Here is an 11,276-nt window from a genome sequence, read left to right on the forward strand (position 1 = left end):
TGGGGAGTGCGATGATTGGCTTACTTGGAGTAAAAATATCACGGTCAGAGGCAATGAAAGGAGGAGTGGGGCGGGTCTTCTCAGAATGTGGATGGGAAAAATCACGCTCATTGAATGTAAAACGTTTACATCTATAGGCCTACATCATATTATATATTAATTTATTTCATTCAATTCATTACTTCTATTTCATAAACTCACTTTTGATATAAAAACAAAAGGAGCTTATACACAATTACATATTATAAATGTATTTCTGAAAACACTTAATTATATAGTTTTTATTATTTTATCATATGTATTCATTTTACTCCTTTAATGCTCTTTTTGAACAGTTTAACACACTTGTCGTGATGAATGGTTAAAGAGGGGAAATAATCCCACATTTTACATATACAGAATACAGTATATTTTAAGCTTTTTAATTTCTTTTCAGTACATATTTTAATACCACGATTAAATAATTACAATTTCTTAATTTTCCTTAAAATGTAGGTAAAAAATAATATCACAGTAAAGGCCCTCACTATAGTACACCCACAGAGTGTAAAAAGTGAAGACATCTCCCTCGCTGCTCGGTTAGCTGACAGTTTTCACATGTATTATTCTTATTCATACAAGAAGTTTGATGTTAGTTCTTTTTATGATCAAAGATACAAAAAAAGTTGGGTTTATAAAATGATTTTAGTTGGTCATTGCTCAACTTATTGGACATAATATATGGACAGAAAACACCAGGAATATGTTTTTAGTTTGAAGGACTAATTAAAGAAGCCCACCAGAAAACCCATTGAAATGTGTCATCAGCCATCAGTTGTTCATCTAATATACAATTAAGCGTGAAATACTCATGTCAAATTAATTATTACTGCTTATTTATGTTGAACATAGACCAGACCTGAATTAGAAGGCCTTTTTTAAAGACTGCCATCTGCTGCTGGCAAAAGGTACTGCACTACTTTAAAGTCAAGCCCACTGTTCCCGTTCAAAGTAATGAATGAAGTGCATGAGAATAATGGTTCATTTATTGCACACAGTGTCTTTATTATGACAGTAACGTTGAGTCAGGATTATCTTCACAGCATCCATCAGTGACACGTCACACTTTGCTCTTGTGGCAGTGTTTTAGAGCATCCTTCAGGGCTTCCAGCACCATGTCAACATTGGCCTTGCTGCTGTTAAATCCCATCAGTCCCACACGCAGCACCTGAAAAACCAAAGACATCAGGGATTTAAACCACAGAGTCTACAGGAATAGAAAGGTACTCCATATTTTTTCATTTTTCCTCATACCAAGCCAACTGATGGTCCAAGACCTCCAGAAATCTCTAAATTATGTGTTTTCATGATGTAGGTTGTGATCTCTTTCCAGTCATATCCATGAGGAGCAACAATAGTCGTAACTGTAGGCAGCCTTGCTGTCTGTAACAACCATTAAATTCAGAATTAGTACATTTTCTCCTTTAATATTGTGTCATTATCATATTGTTTGTAACAACTTGGATGTGTAATTCCACTATAGGTTATAATAATAATTACATGGTTATATTGAAACTCAAAACTCACTTTGTCTTTCACAAAAAGTTTGAGACCCATGCTCTCAAGGCCGGCGTGGAAATACTCTGCCACTTTTTCATGTCTCTCCCATGAATTTTCCAGACCCTTAAATTTACAACAAAATGTATATAAAGGCACACAGTCAAAATATTATAAATACTATATGCACAAACTATACATTCTATATGTCCTGTTATGTAGGACCGTTGGCACTGAAGTGGAATGGTACATAATCGTCACTACACTACCTAATGCTCTGTGAAATCTAAATACTTCTTTACATAACATGTCCCACCTCTCCCACAAGGATAGCGAGGCTCTCCCTCAGGGTGTAAAAAGCAGAGATCGGGCCTGTGTGGTGATATCTGTAGAGAGGAAATGAAAAAGACAGAGTGATATACAGTAATAGTGCAAGTATGGCTAAAAATGAGACCACTGTTTGAAATGTAATCAGTTCCTGTATGTAGGGCAAAAAAAGGTCTTACACTCTTGATGGCTTGTCATCACATCCCCAGTAGTTTGCAAGCCATTTCAAATCCAAGAAAAATGACACAGGTTTTGTCCTTCGGTTGAATATTTTCTTGCTGTGGACAAATTTAGACTTAGATACAAATGTTACACATATTTCAACGTATAACGTAAAGGTATTCTAGTTACATTTCTCACCATGCTCTTTCACTGAAGGAGATGGGGGCTGTACCCGGTGGGGCATTCAGAACCTTTTGAGAGCCTGTATACAGGATGTCTATCTCTGCAAGTACAAGCATCCACAAAACAAATCTGAGTATGGTGTCATCAGCAGATAATGTAACACTGTACAGACATGTTTAATGTGTCCATAAGCTGCAGCTTGCAGAAGAAAAGCTGGAAATATTTGGAAGGATTTAATACTAAACCTTGCTGGTCCATGTACAAAGGCGCTCCCCCAATTGAAGCCACAGAGTCAACAAGAAATAAGCAGTTATACCTGTCAGGACAAATCATGACACAGCTATCATGTGCCTGTCGTTTGTTACAGATGCATGATGACAAAGATATGAGCGTCGCTTCTTACTTGTGGCACAGCTGTCCGATGCCATCTAAAGGATGTAGGACTCCTGTAGATGATTCTCCATGTGTGAGGAAGAACAGCGCCGGCCTGTATTTCGATAAGGCCTGTGATGAAATAACAGCTGATCAAATGGACTGGATTTATGACAGAAGTTTGATTTGAGTAAATCGGTAACTGGAGTGTCAGGTAACATCACCTGTTCAATTTCTTCATTAGTGAGGAAGCCACCAGGAGGCGCCACAACGGTATTTACTCTGGCACCTGATGGATTGACAGGGATGATTTTTTTGTTATTGAATTGCTTCAGAGGGATGTTTATTCTATTATGTATTGCTGATTTTAAATGATGAGGCCGGAGATATTTTGTGTGTTTTTTATCGTCAATAAATCCCATGAAAAGATCAAAATCAACACTTCATTGATACAATGTATTATCTATGTCATGTAGTTCTGATCTTATTCCTTGGTGCTACAGAGCTCCATTCTTGTTCAAAAACGATTAAAAACACGCTAATGCACTGGATGACATGTTTTCCTCTGTATTTGGCTCTATAGTTTATTTTGGCTCAGTCCCACATAAGTCATCTTGCTGCTGTAAATAGTCAGTGGGAGAACCAAATGTGTGTACATCCACAGCTGAAAATAGTCCCCTACAAATGCAATATCTTTTCCTCTAAGAGTAATGTTGGCTAAAAACTGCAATGCCCAGCTATTTTGGGAAATTATTGAACCTTTTTAAAATGAGGCTATATATATATATATATATATATATATGTGGCTTGTTTTTAAAGTGTGATTGAAGTCAGAAAGTCTGGAGAGACAGACTAACACAGTGTTGGTTTTGGTCTTTTCCTGGGATTTGTTGACAGTAAGAAAAATACAGGACAACACCAGCCTTTTCCTGTCAGATACCTATCCTCTCTGCCATATCTGCTGCTCGCTCTCCCCATATGCCGTTCACTGCGGTCAGCACACTCTCCCCAGGCTCCACTGTGTTGAAGATGGCACACTCCATTGCAGTGTGGCCGGTGCCGCTCACAGCTAAAGTCATGCTGTTCTTTGTCTGGAACATGTACTGGATCCCACTCTTGATGTCATTCATTATCTATAACAAGCATTGTTATTGGTGAGTAGCAGGCTGAGTGTGGGCCTACATGAAACCTATCAGAGCTCCATCCAGAGGCAATTTTAGACCCTTTTTAGAGGTGCTCAAGCACCCCGAAATTTGATCCCAGCACCCCTAAAAATAAATGAATTTTATTATTTATTTTATTTTTTTAACAGTTGCAGGTCATTGTATATCAAATTCTCATAAGGAGTTGAGCCCCCTAAAGGTCTGATCCTAGAATCGCCCCTGGCTCCAACTGATGGTCATTTTCATTAATGATTAATTTGGTCTATTAAATGTCAGAAAATAGTGAAAAACGTCAATCTCAAAGTCCAAGTTGAGTTATGTGATATCTTGTTTAGTCTGACCAACAGTCAAAAGCCCAAATATACTCAGTTTACTATCATAGAAGAAGAAAAACCCAGCAATTATTCACATTTGCAGTGCTATAACAGGTGATTTTCTTTTCAAATGGCAATTTATTTAAAAATGTTACTAATTTAATTTAAGCCAGTGGACTAATTGATCAATCAATTTGACCACCCTTTAAATTTGTCTTATCATGAGAAAACTTGAAATCAGATAATCAAATGTGTACATTTTTAATGAACATTAATTAAAATGGCATGCATGGCTTGGCTGCAGTTTTAAAGAGATGTTATTCAGTTACAGCTAACAGGATGTGGGGCAGAATGTAACATTGAAGTTCTTATCTCTTTCTGTGCACCATGGAGATGTTGAAAACCACTCCGTTTTGTCACAGAGAGATGCAAAAATGTTTTATTTTTTACAATGCCAAGTGTAAATAATTATTGTTTTCCACTTATGTCACCCTGTTCTTGGACACAAACTACACCATCTGTATTAAAGCCACCAAGTTACCTCAAACATCTCTGGGTGCATGTGTCCAATAACAGGATTGGCTCCGGCCAGCAAGATCCGTGAAGGAACGTTTGAAGGTCCCGGTCCAAACATGTGACGATAAGGAACAGCCAGCGGTTTCTGCAGGCGTTTTGGTGGAGGTACCGAGAGGGACGACATGTTTCCAGCTCTGTGACGAATGCAGTAAAATCACAAAGAGCTTTGAAAGAGGATGAAGTAAAGCTTCAGCTGTGCACACCCCCTCTGTCTGACCAGTGAGTCCTCAGGTCAGGAACCTATCACAACATACTGGTTTTATCTCCTTGTTCTTCTGTCAACACTGGCTGCTTTCTGTGCACAGTGAGCCCAGGTAGCATGATAGTTTTCCGCTTTTAAAGATAAGGAATTCTCTAAACATGTCCCCAATCATGTTAATTATTGACCACTGACTCACCTGAGTGTCAGGGTTAACTGTTACACTGCTATGCTTTATAAAGTGACAGTGTTACAGGCTGAATCCACAACACACATTCAAATACAGTGTTGGAAGGTCTTTGCTTTCCAATATTCACTCTCTTTTGCTTTAATCACACAAAACATTGTTATATTAGCAGATTCTTTATGTTTGGTGAGAATGGTGAAGATAAAGAAAAAGATATAAGAGACAAATGTCATCAATGGTGTGGCTTCCTCAAAAGATATACTGTAGAACTGGATATTTTTTAAATGTTATCCACAAGATCCTGCATCCACTATCAGAACTCATGAGAAATATATTCCACAGGCTGAAGAGCTTTACTTTGAGATGGAGATCTGAAAACTTGATTGTGAAAAGGATCTTTCCTTTACTGTTTTGGCCTCTTGTGTGGATCCACGCTGATTAGGCATAGTATAAATTTAGCCTGAAAAGACTCAGATCATCATGCGCACACAAGTCATCTTGGTGTCATATTCTTTGCAGTTATAAGTTGAGCAGTTTCAGTAGCTATCTTCAACTGGAAAAAGGCTCTTTTTGTTTCATAATTGGCTTTTAAGTCCATTTTCTGACACTGTTATGAGCTCTTAACTGCCTGTTCAGTGTTTGCAGTTCTATTACAAATGAATTGCGATGTGAAAAGTTTTCGGTAATAAAATATAATGAAAAGCACGCAGTCGGAGTGAGATTATTGAGGGGAAAACAACATGGTGTGCTTTTATTACCAGAATCAGTCAAAAACAATGACACAGATGTGGTGAGTTTTTATTTCAGCGTGTTTTTATTCTTCACAGCTGGGCTTGGTTTCTCCTCTGGGGGATGAGGAGGTGTTTCCCCAGAGGCTCGGGGCAGAGGGAGCCCTCTCTGTACACCAGCCGTCCCCTGAGGATGGTGGCACACACCACTCCTTGCAGTGTGACGCCGAGGTAAGGGGTGAGCTACACACACACACACACAATCATGAAGTCAGTAATATAAAAATCTTTACATCTGACCATTTTGGTGATGAAACGTATCTAAAATGAGCTTTTCTTACCTTGTTTTTATGATGTATGTTTGCTTCTTTAATCTGAGAAGTATGACAGAAGATAAAGGATATAAGCCGTCCGATTGGTCGATGCAGCAGATTCATTCAATAACACAATACACAGTACATATTGTAGCTTTTCAAACCTTTATGTTTAATAATGGTGTGCACTCTTTACTGTATACCAACCTCAAATTCTCTCTCTGGGTCCCATATGACCAAGTCAGCATCAAAGCCCGGGGCGAGGATGCCTTTCAGGTTGTCAAGACTACACAGTTGGGATGTTTTTCGGCTGAGGAGCCTCACCACATCATGCAGCTGGAAGCCTCTCTTACTGGCTGAACTCCAGAACAGTGGTAAACCTGAAAGTGATAGACAGGCCGGTCTGAGATATAATATCGACTGCAGTGAGAGACAGTAGGGCTGACAGTCTAGGGTTATGTCAAACTCTGTGCTGCAGAATTCCCCTACTTGCTCTCCTCCTTTCATCAATGATTTCAATCACATTGAGAAGTTATATAACCCTATGTGGAGAGGTAGTAAACATTGTGTATCACTCTTGACAGTCTTCCTGGTGTCAGACTTTGACCACTCTCACTGCCTCTGAACAGTAAATGATTATGCCGTCCTATAAACTGGCACTCAGCTCTTGTTTACCTCCCTGTGAACTTTGCCCTGTGTGGCTGATGACTGTGTCAAGAGGGGGGAAGAGGGAAGGAGGTAACAACTAATCCACCCTTTAAAAAAAGAGCATATATTATCCTTATAATGCTGCACAGGCCTGTTTTATTTAGTGGATTCAAGCCAGTGTCTCCTCAGCTGAATAGATCTGTCACATAGAGACATATCCTGGAGCTGCTCCACAGACAGTGAATAATGAGAAGCCTGTAAGCAGCCTTGGTGATTTTTATAATGATGCTGGCATATTATATAATTCACCTGATATCATCAATATACTGATGTGCCTCAAATCACTCCTCGCTGAAGAGACTCACTCACTGAGCTGATTACTGATCCAGTGAACATGGAACACTGATGAGTCAATGACCTCTGACTCTTTTTTAAAAAACAATCCATTACTCTGCAAGGTTATGTAAACTAAAATGTAAAAATTCATGAAAGATACAGAACAAAGATTACAGTTTTTACATTTTTACATTTGCAACTGTAACAATTGCTAATTATTCCTCCCGAGGCAGCTTATTAACAGAGGTGTCAGAGCATGACTAATAACTGCAAATAATGAATGAATAATAGCAGCATTTGATTTAGATAAGCTAATGAACAAGAACTGACAATAGTCAGAATTATAGTGGGTGGATGAGCATTTTTTAGGTCTGTGTTCACACTACATGTCATGACATTACATGCAGTGCTGGCTGTATAAATTCAAGTCTAAGTAGTTTGAATCACTTTTTTTCTCTACTGCATTTTAAAACTGTGTAGGCTGAACTCATTGTATGAGTGTTAATTTAGTTCTTTGGCTATTTGAGAACAGTGGACCAAGCTGTGAATGCAACATTGATATTCTTACTGTGGCAAATGACTATTTACACATGCAGCAGACATGGAGCAACATTAGCATTCATTTGGAACACCTCACAAGTATTAGTCATATATTCACTCTGCTTTTAACTCGGATTTGGTCTCTACCAACTGAGGAAAATATCGTGCTCCTTTAGCTGCTAAATACTGAACTCTATTCTATTCTTCACTATGTTCACCAACTTTGTATGCTGTTTGGTGCTGAGCAGTGAACTCTAGGTTTATTAGAGCTTTTCCACTGGAAATAGCTGCCTGCTGCAGCTGTGAATGAGGTCAATGAGAGTGGTGGCAGTAAAGGAAACAATGAAGCTGCAGGCTGTGAAACCAAAACAATGAGCTCAAAGATGCTAAAATGATGCAATTTTGTTGACATGTATGCAATTCTTGAAATGAGAGGTATTCTGCAGTAGCATCGGAAAGTATCTTTTGTCTACTCAAAATTGCAACTTTGAGGCTAGTGTGAATGCATTTATGATTGTAATTATTACATTGGGACCTCTCCGTAGGAAGCTGAACATACAGTGCTCTGACTGATTTTGGCATTGATACTACCACTGATACTACTGATATTCAGCATGTACTACTTGTCTGTAGTTACCAAATTGCAAAGAAGAAATTCCTCCCCAAGCCTGAGTGAAGTCTCCACTATCCAATTTCTTCAGATCAGGGGTGCAGGGGGAGTGATCAGACACCACCATGTCAATCTGCCCAGCTTTCAATGCAGACCACAGCTGCTCCTGTTAGGGCAGAATCAGTGTTTTATTTACACTCAAACTGAAAATGGTTGGATTTGTATCTACTTTGCATCCTGTTCTGTTTACCCGGTTCATAGATCCTCTGATGGGGGGGCAGCACTTGAACTGCGTGGCCCCTGCAGGTATGTTCTCTGCACACAGGCTGAGGTAGTGATGGGTGGTCTCCACTGTTAAAGGGGCTCCGGCTTGCCGAGCTTCATCGATCAGTTTCAGTGGCTTTGCAGAGGATAAGTGAACAATATGGCAGCGCACCCTGGAGCAGAGAGAGCATAAACACAATCATTCCTATCCAGAAATACCAACTGTGATATATATACTGGTTATCTGTTAACAAGTGAGGTTCTCACTGGTATTGCATGCAGAGTTGTGTGACGGTGCGAATTGCCTCTATCTCCATGACATCTGGCCTGGACTGCAGAAAGGTGGAGTACTGGCAGGGGTCTAATGTGGGAAGTGGAAAGCATGGGTTTGGAGCATAAGTAGTCATTACCGAAAACTGTCTGCTTCACAATATCATGGAGTTTTTACAAACCAGTGTAGGGCAGAATATCAACAGAATATCAATAATATATTGTGTTGTGAACCTGGTTTTTCTATAGCAACTAGATATAGCAACTTCTCTATCAACTACATATACAATTAAGTTGAGATGATTTTGATGAATTTGTGGTGGTTTTTTTGCAACTTAGAATCTTATTTTCTTTTAAGGGTTTAGTTTTTATTACTTCAGCCACAAATTAAGACAATCTGCTTTTATTGCCAACGATTTCTTAAAATATAAGGAGAAGTGAGAAAAGTGTTTTTGATATTTGGGTGAACTGAAAACTTACAACAGTCGAAAATAAGTCTGTCTTCTTCATTTTGAGATATTTAAAATAATCAAATCACAGTAGTCAAAATGTCATCATAGCATTGGTATTGAGGTATCGAGTCAGACATGAAACATGATGATGAATACAGTAAATGTAGGATGTTGCCACAAACAAATCATCTATTGCATGGATTAAAATGATTGTTACCGCCAGTCTCTTCTGTTGTCGGCAGAACATCCATCTCTGCATGAAACTGAGGGAGACAATGGAAAAGGTATTTCAGTCCCATTATCTTACTAGAGCATGTGGGTTTTCTAATCCGTGTGTGTATGTTGTGGAAGATGCTTCAGTTTGTGAGTTACCAGCAGGACGCTTCCTGTGCCTTGTAGCTGCTTCATGGCGGTGTGCAGATCAAAGTCAGTCACATGGGGGAACTCGTCCACCCCACTGTGGATGAGGAAACACTTGAAGCCAGCCACTCCGGCCTGGATCATGGGCCGAAGTTCTAGCTGCAAGGGGACATTTGTTGTTTGTATTTGCTGTGGCTGTAATTCAGAACAATCTGGCTGAGAGTTGAGTCCAAGCTGTTCTACTGTACCTGGTTGCCAGGAATCACACCTCCCCAGAAGGCTGTGTCCACAAAACACTTCCCAGACGCCACCTGCAGCTTGTCGCTAAAGTTACCCAGCGTGGTAGTTGGAGGGATGCTATTTCTGTTCAGTATTCACAAATAAATAAAGTTGTGCTAAAACATAAGCGCTAAATGCTGCAAACAAACATTAACTTGATTAAAACAGTAGTTTGATTACGGTCTTTTATTACTATACTAATACTCTAAATATATAATGTGCAAATACACTTTTATCAGCATTTAAGTACAAAAAAACATAGGCTAGAGTGTGTCATAATCAAGTAGACAGATCCACAGCATATATTTTATTATTATCATAATGCCTGGTAACTTGAACTAGCCCTAATTTGATGTTTGCCTGAGGAGAACTTCAAAACTGTGTCATTTCACAATCTGTTTACCCTGTGATCTTCACCTTCCACCAGTGACCCTGTGTGGTCAGATGGTCGGTACTGATTGGGAAGTGTTCAACTTACAGCGGCATGTCCACAATCGTTGTCACCCCTCCAGCTGCAGCGGCCCTGGTGGCGGTCCAGAAACCCTCCCAGGTGGTGCGGCCTGGTTCATTCACATGAACGTGGCAATCTACAATGCCTGGCATCACCACATTGTCACCCACGTCCAACACCTGCCATCACAAGTGAGTTACATCACCCAGGATAATCACACAGGAGTGTTAAATCAGTGCCCCAACAGACAGGTATCTTTCATTGTGTCTCTATATATCATGTTCATTCCACCAGGGGGAGCATGCTAAAAGCTAGATCAATGAGAGTCAGCTTACCTCACAGGCAACATCTGCAGAAAAGTCCCTGTCCGATAGTATCTGATGGATTTTCCCATCCTTTATTACGACCACTGCAGGACGGACCTCATTGCCGACCAGCACCCTCGTGCTCCTCACAGCACCGACTGTTGATCCAAGCTCCATGCCTGTCTTTATTGAGAGTTAATTAGTAATGCGGATTCTCCCGACTATGCTTCTACATTTCAGATAGCAACAGGTCTTGCTAGTTCAGTGCTCTGGGACTGTGGCACCACCCCCTACTGCACAGTTCAAAGGATTTGTTGACTTTTCTTTTCTGTTCTCCCATCGTGCATTTCAGATTGAACTGTGCACTGAGGTTTGGGGTGATTTCACAAGTAAGAACCACAACATTCATGAGATATAAATGAGATGTGAGCAATTATGGAGAATTGCGGATAATGTGTTAGACTGGTGAAGTTAGCATGGGGAAAGGTTTTAGAAATTGGCAGCAGAGGAGGTGGTAACATTTTGGCAGTGGTAGAACTAATTTGGACTCAAACGCTGCATAGAAATGGAGATTCAAAAGTTGGTTTTTAGTTTCTTAGCTGTTAGAAGCTTCTTAACAGCAGTCCAAAAACAAATTAGTTTAGATAGCACACTTTGAGATCTGATGTTCTAATATTTTCCAATGTGAATCGACTACATA

The 11,276-nt window shown here is 39.7% G+C and overlaps 2 protein-coding genes across 2 annotated transcripts; both read right to left on the reverse strand.

Annotated features, from left to right (window-relative positions):
* Window positions 1-1,019: 1,019 nt before the first annotated feature.
* On the reverse strand, window positions 1,020-4,938 carry agxta (alanine--glyoxylate and serine--pyruvate aminotransferase a). The gene is made up of 11 exons (XM_062424115.1): window positions 4,599-4,938; window positions 3,521-3,713; window positions 2,805-2,869; window positions 2,612-2,712; window positions 2,454-2,524; window positions 2,224-2,308; window positions 2,043-2,141; window positions 1,853-1,922; window positions 1,567-1,662; window positions 1,294-1,422; window positions 1,020-1,207 (listed from the first exon to the last, which is right to left on the reverse strand). The coding sequence occupies exons 1-11, from the start codon at window positions 4,755-4,757 to the stop codon at window positions 1,100-1,102; spliced, it is 1,176 nt and encodes a 391-aa protein (XP_062280099.1). The 5' UTR covers window positions 4,758-4,938; the 3' UTR covers window positions 1,020-1,099.
* An 872-nt stretch (window positions 4,939-5,810) lies between these two features.
* zgc:103559 (Allantoinase, mitochondrial) lies at window positions 5,811-10,854 on the reverse strand. The gene is made up of 11 exons (XM_062423785.1): window positions 10,607-10,854; window positions 10,299-10,450; window positions 9,790-9,904; window positions 9,554-9,700; window positions 9,399-9,444; window positions 8,727-8,820; window positions 8,446-8,632; window positions 8,223-8,361; window positions 6,269-6,441; window positions 6,089-6,121; window positions 5,811-5,990 (listed from the first exon to the last, which is right to left on the reverse strand). Exons 1-11 carry the CDS (start codon window positions 10,751-10,753, stop codon window positions 5,841-5,843), a joined length of 1,383 nt encoding a protein of 460 aa, XP_062279769.1. The 5' UTR covers window positions 10,754-10,854; the 3' UTR covers window positions 5,811-5,840.
* Window positions 10,855-11,276: the final 422 nt, after the last annotated feature.

This window comes from Scomber scombrus, chromosome 8 (assembly GCF_963691925.1).
Source record: "Scomber scombrus chromosome 8, fScoSco1.1, whole genome shotgun sequence".
Taxonomy (NCBI): domain Eukaryota; kingdom Metazoa; phylum Chordata; class Actinopteri; order Scombriformes; family Scombridae; genus Scomber; species Scomber scombrus.

Excerpts from the sequence above, each read along its gene's own strand:
- zgc:103559 (XM_062423785.1), bottom strand. The coding sequence starts at position 10,753 with ATGGAGCTTGGATCAACAGTCGGTGCTGTGAGGAGCACGAGGGTGCTG. Across the intron at positions 10,451-10,606 it reads CTGCAGATGTTGCCTGTGAG|GTGTTGGACGTGGGTGACAA; the intron begins GTAAGCTGACTC and ends TTGTGATGGCAG. Across the intron at positions 6,442-8,222 it reads AATTTCTTCTTTGCAATTTG|GTTTACCACTGTTCTGGAGT; the intron begins GTAACTACAGAC and ends TATCACTTTCAG.
- agxta (XM_062424115.1), bottom strand. The coding sequence starts at position 4,757 with ATGTCGTCCCTCTCGGTACCTCCACCAAAACGCCTGCAGAAACCGCTG. Across the intron at positions 1,923-2,042 it reads GATGACAAGCCATCAAGAGT|ATATCACCACACAGGCCCGA; the intron begins GTAAGACCTTTT and ends TCCTCTCTACAG. Across the intron at positions 1,208-1,293 it reads TTGGACCATCAGTTGGCTTG|GTGCTGCGTGTGGGACTGAT; the intron begins GTATGAGGAAAA and ends TTGGTTTTTCAG.